The sequence below is a fragment of the Alligator mississippiensis genome, chromosome 7, assembly GCF_030867095.1.
Source record: "Alligator mississippiensis isolate rAllMis1 chromosome 7, rAllMis1, whole genome shotgun sequence".
NCBI lineage: Eukaryota > Metazoa > Chordata > Crocodylia > Alligatoridae > Alligator > Alligator mississippiensis.
The window spans coordinates 83,745,903-83,769,365 of record NC_081830.1 but is presented as its reverse complement, the minus strand read 5'-3'; the positions used below and the strand labels follow the sequence as shown (position 1 = coordinate 83,769,365).

Here is a 23,463-nt window from a genome sequence, read left to right as displayed (position 1 = left end):
GGGCTCTTTGCAGACTGCTAGCAGTGTAGTGCTATTATACTGGGGTGAAGGGGGCCTGAATAGGAGTTCCAGGTTATAAAGCCATCCCAAAGTCTGCCTGCCTTTTCTGAGCAGAACTGGGATGGAAATGGCTTAACAGCATAAGCCTCTCCTGTGAGAGTCCCGGGGCTGCCACCTTCCTCGTGGGCCAGAATCGGCATTTCCCCTGAGCTTTCCCACTCTTTCCAGGCTGGACTTTCCAGAGGCCAAGCCCTCCCTCATGTCTCCTGTGTTTCCTCTTCCCTTCCAGGAGGCCTTTTCTAGCTCCTTGGCACTCTTCTGTGTTGGACTCTTGTCCTCCTCTTCCCTGCTGGCCCGGCATCCCCTGCGACTGGGATGTCCTCTGAGATCAGCTGTGTTTTCTGCTCTCCTCTGGATGGTAGTGTCACAGCAATGAAAGCACAAGGTGCAGAGACTCGCCAGGACCTGAAGTCTTCCAGGCAGCTTTTGGATTTGGAGTTTGGGGTTGAGCGGGGGACTGTCTCCCGCACTCCTTTTTCCTAGCGCTGATGGAGTCTCATCACCCCGAGAATCTCACGGTGAGCTGGACCCCCTTTCTGGTAAGTATTTTGTTGGGAGAGCCGGGCTGGATTCTCACCTGTGATGTTTGGGGCTGGTATAATAAAGAGACTGGCTAGTTGGGAGGGATTTGATTTGGGTTAGCAGCTTGTGATGTACGGGGATCGAAGGCAATGGAAAGGGGTGCACGAATGCACGAGGCTGGGAAGAGCAAGGGTTGGCCATATCACGGGCATTATGCTGGCATTTCAACTCTGATGGGCTTCTGAGCAGGGCCGGGGAGCGGAGGGCTCGGGCTAGCTTGGTGCTCTCAGAGGCTTTTCTGTCTGTTCTTCAAACACCTGACAGGGCTCCCCCTCCCCCTGGGAAGCAAGAGAGCGCATAGAGAGCTGGCCCCATCCTCTCCCAGGTGCTGCCAGACCAGTGCGTGTGGCCCTTTAATGAGGCTGGGCTTGGAACAGCTCAGCAGCCTTACTTCTGGCACCGAGCAGAGATGTAGCTCCGGTACTGAGCACGCCAGTGCCAGCGAGAGCGTCTGCAGCAGAGAGCAGGCAGGGGAGGGAGCCCATCATCCTCTCCTAAGAGGACAAGCCAGAGCCTGAGGGGCAGGAAAAAGCAAGCTCCTGGTGGGGTGGCACCATCCAGGAAGGGGCCACTTCTGTTCCTACCCCCGGCGCGTGTCTAATTTGTCTGGAGCTGGGCGAGTCGAGACTGCAGACTCTGTGTCATCCTCCAGGTAAGTGCTTCCCGCCTGGTCCTGCCGTGCAACTTTGCAGGGCAGGAAATGGAGAGGGGTTATGAATTGCATTAAGGTCTGATGGTGGAGGGACAGATGTGGGACCCTGGCACCGCTGGGGTGAGTTGCAGTCGGCACTCCCTGACCAGGCGACAACTCCTGCTCTTTGGTAGAGGGGGTAGTGGCGGAGGGGGGGCAGTGTTCATCTTTGCCGACTGGGAGACCTATTGCAGACAGGGTCTAAATGCAGTGAATGAGCAAGGAGGCAAATCAAGACAATAAAATAACTGTCCAGCCAAGGCCGCTGCATCACAGGCTGTCCTGTGCTTATAGATTTGAGGAGCGTGGCTTTAATTATTTATTGCTCAGTACGTCATGGTCCATTAGCAAATGTTCCCGGGTCTGTATTGTTACAGTCCCAACCTCAGAGGAGTGTGGGACCCTTTTCTGCAGTGCTGCTTCCACTCAGTCTGTGCTGGGAAGCAGCAGGGGGGGCGGAGGAGGCAGAGTCTTGGGCCATTTTTGCTTGAAATTACTTGGTTTATGGGTTAGTGGCCTGAGAATGAGCAGGTCTATTGGTACAACTGGAAGAAAGTCCTGGCCCTGGGTTCTGGTTGTAAAGGGGTTTACTTGATCTGGTGTACAGTGGGCTCAGGGAGATTTAGAACTGGTTTCCTGGCTTTAATGAGATGCTCAGGTGAGTTGCTTCCTGATGTCCAGCTCCTGTAAGTCTCAGCTGGTTTGTCACAAAGGAGTGCTGCACCCCAGACACTCCAAGGCACTTCCTTGGGCTGTGCCTGGCGCTTGGTGAACGTGACACATTTCCCTCCCTGCCTGAACAGTGGGTCGGGAGCAGGCTGGCGCTCCCACGGCTGGAGGTCCCATTCTTCACGTCTGACGCATACGTCTGGGAGCGTGCGCGAGTGTTTCCGTGTCGGTGGACGCAGGGCTCCGTCCCTTATTTTTTGTCTAGTGGCAACTTTCCTTCGCCAGCTGGGAAGTGGCAGCAAACGCATGCGGGAAGGCAGCAGGGAGGGCTGGAGGGCAGTGGCACACATGAGCGGGCAGCCACTTCTTTGAGATCACGTGTGTGCAGTCTACACAGGGTCCTACCACACCCTGCTTGGCCCAGTGCCCTCGTTGCACAGTCGCTCTCCCTCCGCTGCCTCGCTGTGTCCGGCACCCCCTCCCTGTTTCAGCCCCCAGCAAGGTGACCCACCTATACCCACTGCGTGCAAGTGTGGACACCTGGCTGCTTTGTGTGCTCACCCACGCGTACCTGAATCCCCTCCTCCCCCCCACCACCGACCGACCTTCTCCTTTTCCCACTCTTAGTGTCAAGCTTCAAGGACTAAAAATATGGAGGCTGCATTTGACCCTTCCAAGAGTCGCCTTGTACTCAGCCATGGCCCCAGGGTTTGAAGACTGGGTCTGTATTCCTTGGGGGAGAGGACTGGTTTTCAATGTGGCAAGACCAGGCAAGTCTCCAAGGACAAATCGGAGAGAGTCCAGCAGAGGGCAATGAAAATGGTTCGGGGGCCGGGGGACATGATTTATATAAGAGGCGGAGAGAGCTGGGCTTATTTAGTCTGGAGAAGAGACGATTGAGGTGGGATTAATAGGAGCCTTCAGCTCCCTGAAGAGTAGATCCAGAGAGGCTGGAGCTGGACTGGTCCCAGTGGGGACAGATACAGGACAAGGAGCAATGGGCTCAAGTTGCAACAAGAGAAGTTGAGGTTGGATATTAGGAAAAACTTTCTCACTAGGAGGGTGGTGAAGCACTGGGACAGGTTACCCAGAGAGGTGGTGCAGTCTCCATCCTTGGAGGTTTTCAAAACCTTGCTAGACAAAGCCCTGGCTGGGATGATGTAGTTGGGGCTGGTCCTGCTTTGAGCAGGGGGTTGGGCTAGATGTGACCTCCTGATGTCCCTTCCAACCCGCATTTCCTATGCTTCTATGACCCTAAATCCACCTTTGTTTCCAGGTAGGTTTTAAGAACCTGACAGGGGAGAGGCGGTTAGATGGAGGGACAGCTGGAGACAAGACAACTGCGATCACTCTTTGCCCGGCGCAGCCACCCAAACTTGGGCTTTGCAGAAGCAGACTGCATTAGGAACGAGGAGATTCCTAGCATGTGCACCAGATGCAGCAGGTCTCCTCCCCTGAGCCCCGGAGGGAATCACTCTCCACGTGCAGCCCATTGCGCATATTCTCAGCCAGGCATGGCCCCTGCTTGGCAGGTCTGCAGAGCTTTTACCCGTCCAGGGAGAGGAACTAATAGCAGAGTGCACTTGGCAGGGAACGATCTGGGCTGGTTTCTTTCATACCAATCAAGTTATTAACAGGGGCGTAGCGTTGCTGGAGGTGCCGTCTTTCAGTTGAGAAGTCAAACTAAGGTCTTGGCTATTTGTGCCTGGTCCGGATGCCTTGGGTTTGGTCTTTCCGCATGACCCTAGGGTTGGTCTCCTAATGCCTTGGTGAAGGTTTGGTGGAGACCCGGGAGGAGTGCTTTGCTTTCCAACCTAAACATTCACATCGTAGTTCCTGTATGACCCCTACTGCATTTTGCATGAAAAGAAAAGGAGCTCAGCGTTGCAGTTACGGTGAAACAGGGATGGAAAACCCTGACTTCTCTAATACATGGGGGCAGCCCTAGGTATCTTGCCGCCCTCAGCAAAATGAATATTGCCACCCTTCCCCCTCGTTCATGTAGCTGGCCAGTCAGAAGCCACTGATCTCTAATCAGCTCCAGAAATGTCGACCCTCCAATTCTGCTGCTCTGGGCATCTGTCCAATTTATCTATATAACGGGACAGCCCTGGTGATGTGAGCCATCAGTGAGGCAGCAGCCCTTTCCTTAGTCCACGTGTACCGTCACGGACAATATTCCCCAGCTCTTTCTACCTTACATTGATTTCTTGTTCTGCTTTCTTGTACAAACCCACCACAATGTTACTGGTTTTACAATGGACATTTCCACTGGATTCGCCTGGGTCTATGCGGGTCGTTCAGAGTAAGTAAGCATGCACAAGTGGGTGGCTTATGATGTGAAAAAACGGCACGTGCAAAACTTAAAACTTGAAAAATAGAGGCAGTAACGTATATCTATCGATCTATCTATCGATAGATCGATAGATATAGATATCTATACCTATATATATATGGCTGCATTTCAGTGGAAGAAGCTAATGTTTGGCAAAGATCTAATTAGTAAAAAAACAAACAAAAAACTCTTCCATGTTTGAGTCTTAGTAAATGTTTTAAAGTCCTGAGATCTCTGGGTATAAGAAACTTTAAAGGACAACGTATTAATGAAATGTGGTTATTTCCTGAGCAATCAGATGCTCTGGGGCAAAAATGTGGTTCAAATGGCTGCAACCTGGTTGTTTTCTGGGGATTTGTGTCTTCTTGAGTTCAGCCCTGTGGAAAGAAAGCTGGTTCTGCTCTCCCTGGCTTCTCATTTCCCTGCACACAGCTTCCTCCCCTGACTCCGAGTCAGCTGATCTATCTCAATACCAGTTCATTACATTAAGACCGCTGCTCTTGCCAGGTAAAATAGACGTGAACAGCCGACAGCTGCTCCCTCAGGTAACAGGTGAGAAGTGACAAGTGGAAGGGCGTTGGAGACCGAACAAGCAAGCGGGGCTTCCCCCGGCGATGTCTGATAGGACACCCAGGAAGCCAGGGGGTGGCTGGCACCTTGCAGAGGTGAGGGGACCCAACCTCTCTGGTTGGAGATGCCCAGGATGAACAGTTAGTCGCAGGACATGCTTGTGGATGGGGTGGAGGAGGAAGACGGGAGCAGGGCGAGGACCCGTGGGTCTGTTTTTATTCATTACCAACTGGCTTAGAGCAGCCTACATAAAACATGAGAGGGCCAGATGGGGCTTGTTTACTTTGGTAGAATAAATGTAAAGGGTATTGATAAAAAAGCAGCGGGAATGGCTTTTCTAGTAGGTCCCTGGTAAACAACTAAATGGCATTGTGGCCAATCGGAGGCGGGCAAACACCGGGCTCGTTGGTTGTGCATTAAGCATGGTGTCTTGGGCACACGTCAAGTGGCTCCAAGGTGAAATGTGTCATTAATGGCCTTGCCCAGCCTCAATTAGTTGGCTTGGTTCCTTGCTTTCCCCTTTGCTGAAGTTCAGGGCTGGGAGGGACCCTAGGGTCTGGTGAGGAAAAGCGAACCCCCCGTCTCTGGGCAGGGCCAAGATAAGAGCTGGAGTGGGGTAATGACGTCCACTGCTGACTCCGTATTGGAAGGCAGGGTCCATACAGGTGGGGATTGGGGTTTCGTGCAGCAAGGGCTAGAGTAATAGATGTGGGATGGAGTTGAAATACAAGCCATGCACTTAGGCCCTAACAACATAAGAATTGCCGTTGACTAGGTCAGACCAGAGGTCCATCTGGCCCAGGCTCCTGCATTGCACAGGGGCAGAGAGCGGATGCTGAAAGGGAGAGCGAACTGGGTCTGACCAGGGGTTTTCCCCCGTTCCTCTCCTTCTTGCAGCCTCCAGCATTTAGGGTCTAGGAAATTCTGATTCAGAGGCTGTGTCCCTGCCTCCTGTGCTCAGCAGCTCCTGATGCCCGTGTCCTCCAAGGATGTGTCCAATCTCTTTTTGAATCCAGCTAAGAGGGCAGCTGCCACCATATCTGGTGGCACCAAGTTCCACACTTTAATTATACACGTGTGTGAAAAGAACCTCCTTTTGCTAGAGATAAGGGCCCAGATCCTTGTTCCCATCCTACCCTGTTTTGCACCACTGAAGGGCTACAGACCTGGTGGAAAACCAGTCTCAGCGGTCACCAAAGGATTCCTTCAGTGTAGGGCAAACCGCATAGAGGCGGCATAGTTACTCGTGGTGTAATTTCAAGCTGTCCCCCAAACTAATATATCGTTTTCCATCGGCACGTCTCAGGAGCAGATGAATGCGGCCGTGTGCTTTTGGAACCCATGCTGTTTCAGTCCTTTTCTTTAAAAACATGCTTATTTGTCTTTGCAGTTACTTGGTTTGGGTAGGCAATAACCACGCAAATTAGGAATGCAAATGTTCAGCCTAATTATGTTCAAGGTAGTAAGTTTTAAACTTACTACCCACTAGTTTTCATTTTGTGACACCCCCCCCCGGCATGTTCTTGGATTGTGAAAAGATAGTCAGTACTAAAACCCTATTGACTTTCTCTTCACCATGTAGTATTTTATAAACCCTTCTCACCCCATCAAGTGTCACTTTTATAAACTGAATAGGGCCAGCCTCTTTAGTCTCGCCTCATATGGAAGCCACGCCATGCCACTTGTCATCCTCGTTGCCTTTCTCGGTAACTTCTCCAGTTCTTCTAAATCCTTTTTGAGGTGTGGGGACTTCTGCTGTCATCTGGGAGCTCATCCGTTGGTTGGACTTGGTGACTAGGAGCTGCCAGTGTGATGCTGCTGTGAGAAAGGCAACTGTGGTCCTTAAATGCATGAGAGAAGGTATTTCCAGTAGAGAAAAGGGGAGTCGTGCTATTACTGTTCCTGTGCCTTGCAAGAGCTCCTTTGGAACATGGCATTCAAAAGAGATGAATTTGTGCTCGGGACAGGTGCAGCTAAGGGCTGCTAGGGTGATGAGGGGATGAAGAGCCTGTGTCACTAGAGGGATTAGCAGAGCTTGGCTTGTTTAGTTTAGCAAAACAGAGGCTGCGATTGCTGCCTATAAATACATCGGGGTAAACACCAGGGAGAGACGAGAAATGTTTAAGCTAAAGGACAATATTAGCACAAGAACAAATGGGGGTAAACGGATAGGAAATAAATCTAGGTTGGAAATAAGAGGAAGGTTTTGAATCGCCAGAGCCTTGTAAGCATGAAATCACCTCCCCGAAGGGCAAAATGGCCTGAGTAGTTTTCAGATGGAGCTTGGACTGTGTGGCATGGCTGCCTACGGAAGGAGAGGCCCCTGTGCTGGACTGAGCTCTTCCAGTCTTGTGCTCCTTTTATCAGTCATACAGATCGATAGGAACTTCCCTCCAGCTATTGGCTTTCAGGCCCACCGTGGTCTAGAGCCGCTCCTGCGAGCTGCAGCGTAATCGGTGCATTCACCCTACAGCAATGCCCAGTCAATGCCAGCTGAGGACAAAGCAGCCCTGCAGAGACAGGGTTTGCTCCCAGCCCTTGCATGCAGTTTGACCTACACCTTAGCGGTGCAATCCTGGCCCCATTGAAGTGAATGGGAGCTTTGCCATTGACTTCAGTAGAGCCAGGATTTAATCCCTGGGCACACGCACTAGGAATCATACCCTCAGCTCCTCACTTCAGTGGATTCACACCCAGAGCTGGGCTGCCAAGTTTCAGCCTCCTGGTCCAGGCATGAGTCCCGCTGGATCTTTGGGGTGGGTAGGTAGTATCATGGCAATAACATTATTTTTTCATCTGTATTTTTGGGGTTTGCTTGCTTGGCTGGTTCTTGTCTGTATAGCTCCCTGGCATCATCTCCCTTAACAGTGACTGACTCGATCCTAGGTTTGCCTCCATTATTCTTCCATTTTCCAACTGCATCGGGCAGATGCATCCTCAACCCGTAATCTCAGGGTTGTGGAGTCCTAAGTTACAGACTGTCGTATAAACTGCTCCTGAGATGAAGGCCACCAGAGCAAGGTGAAACCAGGTGCTGCTCTTCCATCTGGCCTTGCCCTTTCTGCTTAGCCTGTTCCACCAAGAACAGCTAAATCTTCAGCAAGTGTTAGTAATTTGGGGATCTCTGTATCTGGTCTACACTTGGGTGTTTCTCAGCTAGGGTTGAAGTGGGGCATCGATCAAGTTGGGTGGGCACGGACACCATAGTGTGTACAGAGAAGAGGGATCTGCGCAGTCTGTCTGCAGAGAAGATGTGTTGTGGTTCGTCCAAAAATTTAGCAAAAAGTGTTTTAAGTGGACTGGGTTGGGAGGGAAAGGGGAGGCTGGAGACTGATCAATAGGAGGAGACATTCAGGTAGATTGGGCCCAACAAACACTGCAGCAAATGAAGGGTGTGAAATGTGGAACCTGAACTCTTCCCCCTTGGAGATGGGATGGGGAGAAGGGATCCAGCGACTCACAGCTGCAGGGGAGCTCAGAGCCAGAATCCTTCAGGACCCGGTGATCGCTCTTTGTAAGGGAGGGAGGCATGGGGATGAAAGGAGGGAGGTAGTCCCTCTCTGCAAGACTTTTTGGTGCAAGAAGGAGCAGGCTGCCCTCCCAGCTGCCTGTTGAGGTGCCAGGTTGGAGACCATTACATCTCGCATCTAGCTCTGGAAATCCCTGGGATTTTAGCTCTAGCAATAGTTTTGGACATTTCTCATGGTCGGTGACCATGGTTGGTGACTGAAGGAATGGGTTGGCATCCGGGCCTGTGGACTCTGTCCCCATTCTAGTGAGTGACCCAAGGTAGCAAGTAGGCATGGCCTGGGATCTGCTGTGATCAGCAGGGACCTGCAGGGTCTGCCCATGGACTGCAAGTGTCCTTGCATGTTATTTGGGGTTGCATCTCCCTCCCTCCCATTCCTTCCCTTCTTCCCAGCGCTCAGATTGCGTGTTGACCTTACTGTTAATTATTAACCCCCAAGCAAACACTCCCATCCCTGTCTTGTCCCAGTGACTCTGTGGGGTTTTTTTTCCCCTCCCTTGTTCATAAATTACCCTGGTTACCTCTGTGGGTGCTGGACGGACGTGGGAAGAGCAGACGCGCTGCTCTGAAACCCAGGCATGGCTTGGGCACTTGTGACAGTCTAGTCCCTATGAGTAGAAGGGGGTGCTTGGGCCACCCAGGGATGCTCCGTAGTCTGGGATAAATCTTCCTGTGCCTTCAGTGTCTTTGGAGGCTTCTTGGGAGGTTCTTAGGCTCTGATGTGGGTTTCACTGGAAAATGCCAACTAAATGCTCAACCGCTGCATGGAAAAATAAACAGAAACGTAGTACGGCTGCCCTGTTGTTTGGTCTAACCATGCAAAGAATCAGGTCCAGGGGCTGGACTCTGAATCTGTTTCCAAAGGCAACTGGAACTGGGATTTGTTTTTGATTTTCTATTGAGCACAGGGGCAGAGGAAGGCTTTTCCCTGTCTGGCATCTCAGTTAATTGAATTCTACTGCTGTTATGGTAAATGAGCCTTCCCTGAGCACCTGCTATCGTGCGGCTCTCTTCGTTAGCTCCCCATCCATGATCTACACAGTATAACTTTGTAAAGAACCAGCAGGCCCAGCACAAATGCTGAAGAATAAAGTTCAGGTACAGGCATATCCTACTGTGAGCGCTGAGAGAAGGGCAGGGGGGCAGATGAACCCCCCAGAATTCATTATTGAAAGCTGTTTCTTGAAACAGTTCTTCTGAAGGATTAGAAGGCACCGAAAGTAATGGTTTGATGTAGGGGCAGAGCAAGATGGCTCTGGGCAGAGCTGAGGTGAGAGACAGACGAGGTCTGGTGGGGGAGCAGCCTCTGGGGTGGAGAGTGGGACAATTGTAGAGGAGGAGAGGAGGGAAAGGAGTTGGATGGTACCTCATGGCTGCAAACCTTGAGGAAGATAGTGGGATGGTCAAGGCTGAGGGAGGAAGAAGCAGAGGAGAGCATCTGAGGAGATTCAGGAAAGCAAAGGGGCGTGGAAGCTGAAGGGGAAGGGAGAGCAGGGTAGAGGAAGGGTGCTGACAAAGCCCCAGCTTCCTTGTGCAGCGTGTTAATCTTGCAGTCGGCTTAGAAACTCTGCAGCTGGTGGTCTGAACCTTCACGCTCTGTCTGTGGAAGACGTGGGGGCATCTTCTCCCCGTAGCTGAAGTCAGCGTGCAGTCTTATTTCCACCTCTTGTCTCCGGGCTCCCACGCTTGCTTTTGTTTTTCTCACCCGCTCTTTGCAGTCGCAGCTGGCACCGCTCTGTGTCTAGAGACCATGCCAGGCTTGTACTCACCATCTACCTGGACAGCTCTGCCTCTGAAGAGCTCAAGTGTGAAGGCCTGTGCCAATGGGTACTCCCTGGGACTCACTGCCCACCTCACTTACATCAACTCTGAAGAGGAGCCCGTGGAAGGTAAGATGGGTTTCTGGGACTAAGCAGGCTGCTGTTTCCAGCTGAGACCTAGGAGATGCAGGTAACGTCCAGCCCACTTCAGTATGGAGCACCCTCCCATCCACTCAGCCCTGGTCTCTGCGGCTGGGACAGACATTCAAAAAGCCTGAGCCTGAATTGATTCAATCTTTGCAGGTTAGTCTAACCTGGCTAGGCTGAACCAGCTTGTAACCATACAGACATCCCCTCTAAACTGAAGAAATGCAGGCACATGCCTGCAGTAGCTCAGGCTAGAAGTCGGCCGGGGGGGGGGGGTCACTAGAGCAGCCCTCCCTTCCCTTTTACAGTGCTGAGCTGTGGTGGGCCCAGGCCCTGGTAGGATGCTCTGACTAGGGAGGGGTTCCCCCCACTCCCCTTGCTGCTCTTGACCAGCTCAGCAGGGAGTTGATAACAGAGCATTTATGAGCCCATCAGCAAAGCAAAAACCTCTCGTATTAGTTCAAGCTCTTAAACAGCTTTTTCCAAGGAAGGAATGGAGGGACATTACAAGCTACCTGTTGATTAGCTCCAAAAAACCCTGAGCCAACACTGTCCTGTCTGCCTGTGTCCTGTCTGCTTTACACAGACACCTCTCAGCGTTATCTAGCATACCACATACTGGCTATGGTCCATGCTCTGGGACAGGGGAGCAGGGAGTCTCTGTTTGAGCAGGGAGTGTGTGTGTGTGTGGGGGGGGGGGGGTTGGGGGTGGCACGGGGAAGCTCGGCAGATGCTGCTGTGCCTGTCATCTCTGCCGGAGCTCCAGTCAGGGAGCAGAGGGGAGGGGCTTGCAAAGCATCTGGGATGCTGGGGGACTCTGGTTTAAGTTAAACCAGGAAGGGGTCTGGGACAGACATTACATAAACCAGTTTAACCTAAATCAGTTAAGTCTGATACTACATTCAACCAGGTTTATCTCAAACTGGTTTCAGCCATTTTCAAACTGGTTTATGTGCACTGAACATCTGTTCTGTTACAAGTTAAAACCAATTTCTGGTCACTTAAACTGGTTTATGTGTAATGTCTGTCCCTAGCCTGAACCTCCAGCCTCTACATAGTGAGCTAACAAGGGCTGATGAGGCTGGCTGTTAGAGGGGACTGTGAGAGACGGAGCCAAAACCAGCATCTTCCAGTAAGAGACAGTGGAATACACACAGTTGAGCCAGGACTTGCATACTGGTGTCAGCAGAAGGATCTTTCCCAAACCCAACACAGCACAGATGTAGGAAGAGGTGGAGGCAGTGGACTTTCCTGGTAGGCATCCAGGAGGCTGTGGTCCAGATAGCTTTCAACAAGGAGACAAAGGGCCAAGCTGCTTTGTTTTAAAGAGCAGGCACTCTTTGGTGCCTTAAATAGACATTTAAATGGATCTGGAGCTGTTTTCTAACCGCCTTGGCTGAAAGCTGGAAATCCCTTGGTGGAGGACTAGCTAGTTCAGAAGGGAGTTGGGAAAGAGAAACCAACCTCTAATCTGCAGCTCCAGTCTGCCCTCCCCACCATAGTGACTGAAAGTCACTCTTCTTTGGTGGCTTTGCCGGGGTCGGGGTGCTGTGACTTTGTGGGTCTCTGTCTGGGTTTTGGTGTCCCTCTTCACTCAGAGGCTCAGCAGAAGGGCTCTGGATTGAACGGTGGCTGAGGCTGAACTCTTCCCCCACGGTAGGTGGGGGTCCTTCAGGGCAGAGAAGACACAGGAGGCTCTGTCGTCCTTGGGGGACCCACCAAGGGGGGACCCTTGGGGGTCCTTGCTGTTGCTCTGTGGCTGAATGCAAGCCATCACTCCCCATGACCTTCCCCAGTGCTAAAGCAGAGTCTGCAGTGAGAAGTGGCCTCACTTCATGCTGCAGGGTGGGGGATGCACAGGCTGAGGGTGTATCTGGTCTCAGGCACTTTTGGGTGCTGCAGAGAGCCCGGCCTCAGAGTCCTTTCTGCGCCCGGCAGGGGTGTTCATCTATCCTCTGGAGGAGTCTGAGGTCGTCGCGGGTTTTGAAGCCGAGACGGGAGGCAGGAGCATCACCTTCCAGATCCAGAACCGGCGGCACGCGGAGGATTGCTGCGCCGAGTGCAGCCCCGGTCTGGGCCAGCCGCTGCGCTGTGCCAATGGTAAGCGTGGCGGGCTGGACAGCGTTGCCTTGCAGTGGCGTGACACAGGGCGGCTACAGGGATGTCACAGCTGAGGGTGGCTCAGCTCAAATTCGGACAGGTGGAAATCAGGGGCTTCCCCTGAGGGCTGGAAGGTTACCCTTCACTTCGGGGGTGTCAAACCCCCTGGGAAGGGAAGACCAGCGCGACTGGAAGTCAGACATGCTGGGAAGCCAGCCAGAGCCTCCGCTCCCGAGCTCCCAGCCTGGCGTCTCGGTCAGCGAAGCTCGGAGGCAGCCTGTCGATGTCTGGATGCTGCCGAGGGAAACTCTGCCCCTTTCGAGGTTTGCCCTCATGAATGAAAGTGATGTCTTCCAGTCTGGACAGGCCCTGGAGGTGAGACCAGTCTTGTGGGGGCTGGGAGGGTGATAGATTATATCTGTCGTATTCCTCCCGGGATCTGCTCTCCCGGGGCCGGACTGTCGATGCTGGGTTGCTCCCTCTTATCCCAGCAGCCCAGTGTTGACTTGGTAGTGGCTGGGGGTCGATTCCCCTGAACCCGCTCCTGAAGAAAGGCTTCCCTTCAGCCCTTCTCTCAGCTGGTTTCGTCCTCCCAGACTGCAGGCATGAGCTGATAGAGCCTCCCTGCGATGCCATCTCACTCGTATCCTTCTCCTGCGAATGCCATACCAATTCCACCAGCCCTGAGGTCTTCTGCTCCGACTCTGCCTTGCATGCCTTCGGCCCAGCTGCCTGCCTCTTCATCCCACCGTTGCGGTTTGGATTCATGTCACTAATCATCTCCTCTGCCTGCCCTCCCTTTTCTCCCCTCTCCCACCCCTCGCCTTTTTACCCCTGTTCACTACTGCTTCTCCCACCTGAGCATCTGCCCCTCATTTCAGCCCTGCTGCCCTTCCTATCTCTAGCCACTCCTTCGTGGTCTCCCCTGGAGGCTTTTGAATCTCCTGGATGTTTAAGGCTGCGTCTCTGGCTGCTTGCCCAGCATCTCCTGAATCCTCTGTCTTACGTACAGGCCTCTGGCTGCTTTACCACTCCATCCGGGAAGAGCACAGACCATCTATAGATGCTTCCTCAACCTGACGAAGGGCGTTTATGCCCAAAAGCTTGCTAAGAATAATTTTTATCCCACTATTTGAGTTGGTCTAATAAAAGATATCAGATTTCCCCAAAGAATCTTGTCTGTCTGACGCTCCGCATTTTTCAGCCTGTTCTCCAGGTGTTCTCTTAAAATCACACACCTCCCTCCTGCCTTCCCATGGCAGACAAGCACATCTTTGTTCTCATCTAGGATCATCTTCAGGCCCTTTCAGTCTGTCTTCTTCTGCCATTCAGCCTATTAAGAGGTCCTTTCAGTTCCTGCTCTAGAATATCTTCAGAGTCCATCCCTTCTTCCCTACCCCCTGGCCCTTTGCCCCTTGTTGCCTCCTGGTGTGACTGCGCCCTCCTCTCCCCTTTGGCTTCTCTCATAGTCTATCCTGTCCACTACCCTCCTCTCCTGCCCCTTGGCCTGCGCGATGCTCTGGTGGGATCCCCTCGTGGGCAGTTCCTTACCTTCCCCATCTAGGTCCAGGTTCCTGACTCACTCTCAGGACCCTGCTTTATCAGTCCAGTCTGCATTTCTGCCCCCATTTCCTCCTGCTTTCTGCTCCCTGTCCCAAGCTTCCCCACTTTCTCTTTGTCAAACCCTTCAGTGATGACCTCCCTCCAGGCTGGTCTGAACCTCTAGGAAGGGTGCTAATGGTGCCAGCCCCATATCATCTGTGACCAGGGGCAGGGACCATGCCCGCTTATGCATCTGTGCCGTGCCTGACAGCTTTTAGTCTAATGAATACCCTTGATCTTAGCCCCATCCTACTACCAGCCTGTATCCACTAGCAGCAGCTCAGGGCTCTCATGGGAAGCTGCCTCTTGACTCCCTCTTGTTCCTTTCCCACCCAGGTCATCTGATTCTGGATGAAGATTTAGACCGCTCCACTTTCATCATCAGCACGGGCCCCATCAGGCCTTCGGAGACCCTGACCGTAGTCTTCAGCAGCAGCCAGGAGTTGGCGACCCGGCCAGATGGTGCGCTCCACATCACCTTCCCTTCCATCCTCACACCCCTCGTCGTGTCCATCCCTGAATGTGAGAGCGAGCCCGGAGGCTTGTGTGACGACAGGTTGGCCCTATGGTGATTTTCATGGCTTTCTCAGAGTCTATGCCAACCCAGGGGCTGAGTGAGGAGGTCCCGGAGTGGGCTGGGAGAGCAAGTGGGGGCCCTGGGGCGAGGATGAAGAACAGAGGGCTGGTTCTGTGGGTAACTCCACTTCACCAGGTCTGAGCACGGTGCTGCACCGGGGAGCTGTGCTTGGGTTTCAAGAGTAGTGAACGTCCCTAGTCTCCTGGATGAGCCTGGGGTAGACTGTAAGCTACCCAAGAAGTAGCATGGGAGGGAGCTGGGGTGGAAGAGGAGCCTCCATGTTCCCGTCCCGAGGCATTGTGGAGCTCCAGTGGCTTGAGGAACCTGGGTGTACATACATTGAAGCAGGAAGTGGACATCCCTGGGTATCAGGAGGAGGGGACAGAAATGCCTGGGAGCCTGTGGCAAGACTGGGGTGGAGGCTGCTTGGACTGAAGTGTCTGCAGGCTGCAGCACTGCAGAGGCAAATGGGCCTTCTCCCGGGAAGGCCTCCCCGGCAGAGTTGACTGTGCCTTGCATTTGGTTTCAGTCCCACCAGCTGCTTTGGAGCCCCCGGCCCGCGGAGCGAACAGTCATTCACGGCATCTCCCGAGAGCACTGATGTCTTCAGGGGCCAGGTCTACAACCCCTTCCCCTACGAGTTCACCTTTGAGCTGCTGGTCAAGGGGCCCTGTTTGTTGGCAGGTATGAGGCTGGGTTGCTGGTGGGCTCAGTTTTCCCTTGGTTTTCATGGGTTATCAGTGGTTGTGAAAGCAAAGGGTCAGGAGTGTTGACAAGAGCATGGGCAGGAGCTGGCCCTGCCTGGTTCCCACAGCCCAGCTAGTGCCCCTCAGTACTGGGCTGTGCCAGTGCTTCTGCAGGGACTCAAACCCAGAGGTTTCTGGCTAGAGAGTCTTGGTCAGACCGTATTTTGGGTCAGGAAGGAATTGTACCCCACGGTCCTGTTGTACGGACTGTGAGGGCGTTGCCTTCCTCTGTAGCAGGGGAATGGCCTCTCCCTGGGATCTCTCGTGTATATTAACAACCTGTTATAGAAACAGGACATTGGCTGCTGTGGTTTCCCGGCTTTACCTGTGGCAGGTTCAGGTGCGATGTCTTGTGTCGTGTCAGGGTTGACAGTAGTTTTATGAAGAGTTTAGATGATGGATGTGTACGGGATAGTTTGGAGAGGGACGATCCTGTCTTGGGCAGGGGATTGGACCAGGTCCCTTCCAGCCTGACTTCTCTATGACTCAATAGCGATGAGCCTCATTGCCAAATGAATTTCCTTCTGGTATCCTAGGACAAACCTAGGTCTTATCCCTCCTCCAAGGCCTCTCCTTCTGCTTTTCCTCAGCATCCCCCCATCCTTTTCCAATCTATGGGACATAAATTAAAGGGTGGGCGTTTGAATTAATATGACATAATCCTACCAGAGCCAAGGGACTCATGCTAACATGGTTCCTCCTTCCCCAGGACCCTTGTCTGATGGCATCCTGCTCTGCTACAGGCCGGGTCTAAATCTGATGCAAGACACAGCCCAGATTTAGCCTATAAAAACCACACTGTGGGCTAGTGGCAGTCTTGCCCTGCCCCAAAACACCCCACCACTCACCCTCCTTGGGTGCCTTCTTCTCAGGGCTGTTCTGGGTTCTTCGCTGATGGCACAACACCCTGGCTGGAGCGTTACACTCACTTCCTTTGGGTCTAAACTAGGACTAAGAGGCTATGGCTACAACAGAGGATCAGCAAGAATTAATTAGCGTCTCTCAGTGCGGTTCCTGAGTGAGGGAAAGCAGGAGGGGTCTCAGGGCATTGAGAGATGCTGGCTGGGCTGCCTACAGCTGCCCACATGCCTCTGAGCATCATGGATTTATGGCTGAGACCTGTCAACTCATTTCACCTGTGATGGGCTCTCCACCACTCACGCCAGCGCTAAAAGCCTGCCTCTTTATAGCTTAGTCGATATTTCCCCTTAGAGACATGAGGGATGGCTGCAGGGGGGAGGAAGTGCTGTGGGGAGAAGGGTGATGGGAGTGAATTGCAGAGAGTGGAGCGGGTGCTGGAGAGGTTAGCAGAACTAATACCATTAGTGTTGGCTCGGGGCCCATCTGCCTCTGAGATGCTGCATCAGTTTGCTGGCCGGCTCCTCCCTCCCTGAGTCCTTGGGGGATCCCAGCTGGACCGTGAACATCCCTGCGGTTCTTCCTACGGCTCGAGGAAACTCATCTCTGCCTCTCCAAGCTGCTGGGGCTGGGAGGCTGCGCTGAGCATGGCACAGGGTGGTGACTAGACAGTGGCTTGCTCAGTGGAGGCCACGTCTGGAGAGGTTGCAGGGTGAAGAGGGAGGGCACTGGCTTAGTGAGAGGGGCCGAGGGCCTCTCCGTGCTGCCCCTGTGCCTAGAGCTCCTTTCCTGGCCCTTCCCGTCAGCTCCCACCCTCCTCTCCCCCAGATCTCCTCCCAGGATACCTCCTCCTTCCATGAAGCCTAGTACCTTACTACTCCCTCTCAGCAAGCAGGGGCCCCATGTGAGCGTGAGCATGAGCCCCTGCGCGTGCGGCTGTGTGGGCAGGGAGGTCTGTGTGCACAGATGTGAGCACAAAGGGGTGCGTGTCTGTTTGCTTTGGTGTGCGCACAGAACAGGCACCTGAACGCAAGTGTTTGCAAGGGCACGGAGCCAGGTGTGCGCAGGCAGCCATGCGTGCCAGTGTAAGCACTTGTGCCAGCAGGAGTGTATATGTGTGTGCGTATGTGCTGGTGAGCACACTTGCATGCCGCTGAAAGGAGGGGGAAAGGGTCTCTCCCACCTGGTTAATGACACCCCTTTGCCTAGCAGCGCTTGCTTCTCAGGGTGTGCCTTAACCAGGCCCCAAGTCCCCCCGTGGCAGCTACTGCAGACATGCGGACCTGGAACCATCAGCTAGCACTGGGCAGTCCTGCAGGGCAGCTTGGGGTTGGGCTGGGGCTGGAGGTTGGGGTAGAGGAGCATGCTCCATCTCTCTCCCTCCCTGGGCATGGACCAGCTTGCACAGGCAGAGCGAGCGGTAGCGCCGCCTGCACTTAGAGTTGCTTAACACTGTCCATTAGAAGCTGCTGCTTCCAGCTTTGCCAGACTTCGACCATGCCGGGAGCCTGCTGTGGGCTGAGTTCCTCTTGGACCAGCCAGGAACAGGGTGGGGGGGAAGTGCAGTGTTGCCCGTGCTCAGGATGCAGCCTTCCTTCCACTCCCAGCGGTGCCGTGCATTATGGTGCAGCCTTTTATTGCACCAGCGCTCGTGTTTTCCACAGCACCCAGTGGGGATTGCACTTGGGGAATGCCTCAGGGCTGTTGCATGAGGCTGGGGTGTGTCGGTCCCTGCCACGTGTGTTATGGGAGTAGGGAGGCATAAAAATGAACTGAGCGGAAGACTGCAGGAGGAGTCTTAAAGGATTGACACGACACCTCATTCGATAGATGACAGAAAGGTTTTACAGCTATTCCTCTCTGAACGCCGTAGTTACGTTCTGGGAAAATGCGACTTGAAGCGAAATGATGTTAAGTTCAGTTATGTCACAGGAGTTACCTACTAGCAGGCAGCTGCCAAGCAACGTTATAACCGAACATTGCGCGACTTTAAACGAGCATGTTCTCTAACGGATCTGCGACGTAATAACGAAACAACGTTAACTGGGATGATGTTAAGCGAGAAGTGCCTGTATTTACTACAAGTCCTCATGGTTAAATGAGCCCAAACCGAAGCAAAGTCCAGTATTTATCTATAACATGATAATTTCTCATCAAACCTTAGGGGTCCTACCTTAGGGGTCTTTAAAAGGAAGCTTGATAACTACCTAGCTGGGGTCATATGAGCTTAACTTACTGGGGGGTCGTTTAAGCTCAGTATTCATTCCTGCCCAGGGTAGGGGGTCAAACTTGATGATCTGCTCAGGTCCCTTCCAACCCTCCATCTATGAACCTATGAATCAAACAGGCGACAAGAGAGCCGGCCTTTTTCTTCCAGCTTCTCAAGAGGGCTGGGGCGCTGCAGCAGTTCTTGTCAGAGAGATCTTTCATCCTTGAAGCAAATGCAACGTTAGCTGGTTCGTTCCCCTTCTGCTACCCTTTAGCTCGGCACCTTCAAAGCATTCTTGCAGTTGTGTAAATCAAGAGCGAGTCCCCAGCAAGAGCCGACAGGAACATCCTGTTAATCAAACTGCTCGTTACTGGTTATCAGAAAGTTCCAACTTGAATGAATTACTATGAAGTTTGTAACGTATCAAGGAATGGATTAACGACCAGGGAAAACACCAGGTTTTGAAGAGCGCCCTTGGAAAATCAAGGGAACCACCAGACAAAACAGAAGTAAATCAGGAGGAGACATCAATCCCCTACGGAGAATGACTCCTGCACATAACATGAGTGAATTGCAAGAGAAATATTCACCATACTAATTAATCAAGGATGAACATTTCACACAGCTACATCCCAGATAACTAGGGGAGCCTGCTTAAAACCATCACAAATATAGTAAGATGAGCTGGAAGTGATACCTCATTATTTCCTCTCTGAAGCACTAGCCACAAACTCACATCTTGCCCTAGGCAATCAGCACTGGTATTTGTATTTTAACTGTTGTGTTCAGGCCCCAGCTTAGCATGAATTTCAGAGTTGTTACAGGGGTGGGAGGGAAAATAGGGCAGTACTGTATTCCCCTTGGAGATAGTGAGTGCGGGTTGAGAAGTGAGGCTGGAGGGGCGGGGGCACACTCTCCGTGGTCAGAGCCAGGGAAGCAGAAGGAGAGGGGGTGAATGGCCCGGGAATTTGGGGGCTTAGAGGCAGCTTGTCTTGTACTGTCTTGTTTTCATGTCTTATTCTGTATCTGTGAATGCTGATCTTTTATTGTTGGATGCCCCAAGGCTTTTTTGGGAAGGGTGGCAAAGACACCTATGGCACAAACACGTAAAATAGCAGCTGTATCGGACAAGTTTGGCTGCCCTCCTCTCCATGCTTCAGTTTGCCTCGCCTCAGCTCACAGGGGTGCTGTGAAGATTAAATAATTAAAGACTGTGGAGCACTTTGCTGGTGAGAGCAGATGATTGATTAGCTGGCTACCTGGGAGGTCACTGATAGCTTCTGGGTTTGGTGCAGGGTTTAAATGGTGTGTGATGAATGATGATAAATCAAGCCTAGGACCAGCCCCTGAAGCAAGCAGTGACTTCACTGAACAAGGAAGGTGTCCCCTGGGGAAGACATAGCATGTTGTCATGGGACAAAACCCTGCAGCAGGATACTCAGGGACTGGGGGAGGGCGGGGGGTAGCAAAATGTAGATGCACCAGTGCTTCCAAACATCTCCATCCTCAGTTGCAGAGACCACAATGTTCTTTTAATGCCATTATTGTGCATTTTACTGTCATGCCACATGCTCCTGTCTGGCTCCTGGAGGTGGAGAGCAGAGGAGCTGAAGGTTGCAGGTCAGAGAATGGATTGACACAACAGGGGAGAGCCACAACTCCTCCAGCAGGGCCCGAGGGCCCAGCCACGTGACATGACACGTTGCCACCATCTGCCTCGGACTTCAGTGGAAATGACACTGGGACCCAAAGCAGACCCAGGAGCAGCTTGTCCATGGTAGCTGAAGGCAGCAGGAGGCTGTTACACCTCATCCCTAGGTGGCAAGACAGCAGGTAATAGCCAGTTTGCTTAGAGGCGCCCCCAGGATAATGCTGGACCTCTACCAGTTGAGCTTACCCCGGTGGAGTTGCCCCGGATTTTCCTGGGGTGCTTCTACACCAGAGTGAAGTGAGTTACCGTGAAGGCTGCTTACACCAGTGTAGACATGCCATATGTCCAGGTTCTCACCGTGGCAGGAGTACAACCAAAGTGCTGATCCAGAGGCCGGGCTGGAAGACTTCCCCCCTCTCTCCCCGCACCCCTCGGCACCTGCAGCATCCATGACTCCTGCCACTTGTTCGTTCTGCAGGTTTGGAGAGCCCGTCGCACGCCCTCCGGGCCGATGCCAACCCCTACGCCAGCTCAGCCTCTACCACCTGTGTGACCTTGGCAGAGGGGCACTGCTGCGACAGGAATCTGGAGATTATTCTGTACCCCTGCGGTAAGAGGAGCCCTGCCAGCCACGGTTCAGTTGCTTCCAACCAGAAGCCCAGAGCTAGAGCGCAGGGATCAAGGCAAGGGAAATGCAGGAGATGCTGACTTTGGGGAGCACAGGGCTTCCCTTGGCAGGGGGCAGTGCTGGGAGCGGTGTGGGAACAAGGGCTGTAGAGAGGTCCGGGCAGCTGCAGTTCCAGGAGGTGCTGCGGAGAAGGGAGCTGGTATGGTAACAACAGGGAGAGCTCCTGACTGCTGAGCTCAGTGGTCTTCACTTCCAGCCCTTGAGCTGAATCTGGCCCATGAGGCCGTATTACCCAGTCCCTAGGGAGTCCTCAAGGCAGCATGACATGGCTCTGCATGCCGGATGGCTCTGCAGCTGGTTCCAGCACGTGGAGTCAGGCCGTGGCCCCATCTGGCATGTGGGATTGCTCCACAGCTGGACCTGGCCTGTGGGATTGCTCCACAGCTGGACCTGGCCCATGGGATTGCTCCATGGCTGGATCTCGTCTGTGGACCAACTCGGTGCCACTCATCCAGCCCCTGGGGCTGGAAGGTTGAGCAGCACGGGCTTAGCTCTGTGCCTTTCCCAGTTGGAAGCATTGGGGTGGAGTTGTCCCAGGCTCCCTCACATGAAGACGTGGCTGGTATTGCAGATTGTTTTCCATTTGCCCGGCTTTGAACAGCCTCGGGAGGGTCCTTTCTGTCCTGTGGCACGCTTGCAAAGGGCAGGGCTCTTGTGGCCGAGGCTCTCCTTCCAGCACCTCACTTCTCAGCTGCTTTCCCCTTTAAATGCTTGATTCAGCGGACGAAGGGCTGCTGGGCGGGTGCCACAGACCACTCCGAGTGTCTGTCCTTGTTCCCAGAGCCTCATCACCCCCACCTAGTCATCGAGGAGGGCACGATGACGTACCAGGAATACGAGGCTCACATCCGGAGCCGCCGGGACTACGTTCGAGTTGCCAAGAGGGACAGCGACGGGGAGAGACAGGTGACCTGCCCTGGGGGTCTTTGGCAGGACAGTCCAGGGAAGGGGCCAGCTGAAGGACTGAGGCACAGGCGGGGAAAGGCTGGAGCATCAGAGGAGTAGGCAATTCCAGTGCAGGGCTTGGAGGCTGGGGACTCCTTGCAAGGAGGAGCCCCCCAAGGCTTGTGGGAAGGGGACAAGGGCTGGCAGAGCTTACCCGTCCCCTCACTTCTGCTTGTAGGTGGCCTTTGTTCAGAAGCGGTTCCACAAAGACATCTTCCACAACCCAGTGCTGATGCTGAACTTCTGCCCGGAGGTGGGCAGCTTCCCCACCGACCTCCAGACCGTCACTCGGGAGATCCTCTTCCTTGTCGATCGCAGCGGCAGCATGAGTGGCCCCAACATCGACCGCATCAAGGTGGGCAGGTGCAGGGCCCAGCTCTGGCCCTGGCAATGTCCCCCTGCCTGGGGGGATTGGACCTGGAGCGTGGCCAGGAGCAACCCGTGGCTGTGTGGTCCCCGAGTGCTCAGGGGTGTTATGGCGCTGTCTGAAACCGTCCCATTATGGGGAGGGTGGAGAGAGGTGATTTCGGTCACTCTCAGATTTCCTTCATGCTTATCACAAGGCTTGAGTATAACATGGTGACTCTGTTACTCCCAGGGGTTGCTTGGTCGAGATCAGGGTGAGCTTGAGCTAAGAGCACTGCCGTGGGAAGGTTATGGGGAAGGGGCCTGGCCATAGCTATGGCATCCTCAGGGCTAAATCCAGCCCTTCCTCCTGGGGTCCCTGGGCTGTGGAGGTGGGGAGCTGTAGTAAGGGAATGAAGCCATGGGCACAGCAGGGGCGGGTATTGGGGAAAGAGGTATGGACTGGTTAGAGGTGGGGTCTGGTGTTTGCCTTTGTCTGGATCCTCTCATCCCCTTCACCACAGGGCCGAGGCTGCGTAAGTGCCCTGGACAGCACCGCTATGCCGAAGTGGCCTCTGTGGAAAGCTCCACAGCTGCTGTACAGCTCCCTGGCCCCTCTTCAGGCCAGCTGTTCTGGCTGGATTTTTTTCCCTTTATTTTTGGGAATAAGGAGGAGCTAGAACCAGCACTGAAAGCCGATGGGGGAATACCTGGCACACGTGAGAGCAGCCAGTCTGGCTGGCACTCGTCCCAGCACAGCACTGAGCAATGTCTGGAGAGTGGCGGAGAGTCCTGGAGAGGCCTCAATGCGGCTCTAGATGATACACATGCCAGGGGGTGACCAGAGAGTACATGTAACCTCTCCCTACGACAGCAACGGGACAGACCCTCTGCGGGGTACCAGCAAGAGAAGTATGAGCAGGTGCATTGGGGGCTAGACAGCTGCCACCCAGAGACCTGCAAACGGATGGACGAAGGGAGCATGGTAGTTTGCAGAGAGAGATGACAGGAGGAGAAGCACGTGGTAGTGCTTTATGACATCTTGCTGGCACCATTCATTCTAATGGCTCCGCAGTCAGAGCTGCAGTATGTCTTGGGAACCCTGAGAGGCTGAAGGAAGGGGCCTGGCAAATGGCATTAAAGCTGGGATGCAGTTCTTAGTGGAGACTGCAAGCCGGGACCAACCCTGAGATGAAGGGGGCAGGTGACAGGAGCATGGTCCGGATACAGGTGGTCACAGCCCAGGGGGTCAGGAAGAGGCAAGGAGGCAGACTAGAGCAGGGGCACCAGACGCAGGTGGGTTGCGGGGCCAGGGTTTGCAAGGGTCCAGGACATAGCCGTCACCCTGGGTAAAGCCATGAGCTAAGGGTGCTAGGAACAGGAGGCAGGGAGCCAGACG

The 23,463-nt window shown here is 53.6% G+C and overlaps 1 protein-coding gene across 1 annotated transcript in view; it reads left to right on the top strand.

Annotated features, from left to right (window-relative positions):
* Positions 1-1,046: 1,046 nt before the first annotated feature.
* Positions 1,047-23,463, top strand: part of VWA5B2 (von Willebrand factor A domain containing 5B2) — a 32,533-nt gene continuing 10,116 nt past the window's right edge. Inside the window, exons 1-8 of the mRNA XM_006260795.4 lie at positions 1,047-1,294; positions 10,155-10,325; positions 12,282-12,443; positions 14,382-14,601; positions 15,152-15,306; positions 20,565-20,696; positions 21,556-21,680; positions 21,898-22,074. Of these exons, the coding sequence (XP_006260857.4) occupies positions 10,187-10,325; positions 12,282-12,443; positions 14,382-14,601; positions 15,152-15,306; positions 20,565-20,696; positions 21,556-21,680; positions 21,898-22,074 (1,110 nt within the window). The 5' untranslated portion in view covers positions 1,047-1,294; positions 10,155-10,186. The remainder of the gene's footprint in view (positions 1,295-10,154; positions 10,326-12,281; positions 12,444-14,381; positions 14,602-15,151; positions 15,307-20,564; positions 20,697-21,555; positions 21,681-21,897; positions 22,075-23,463) is intronic.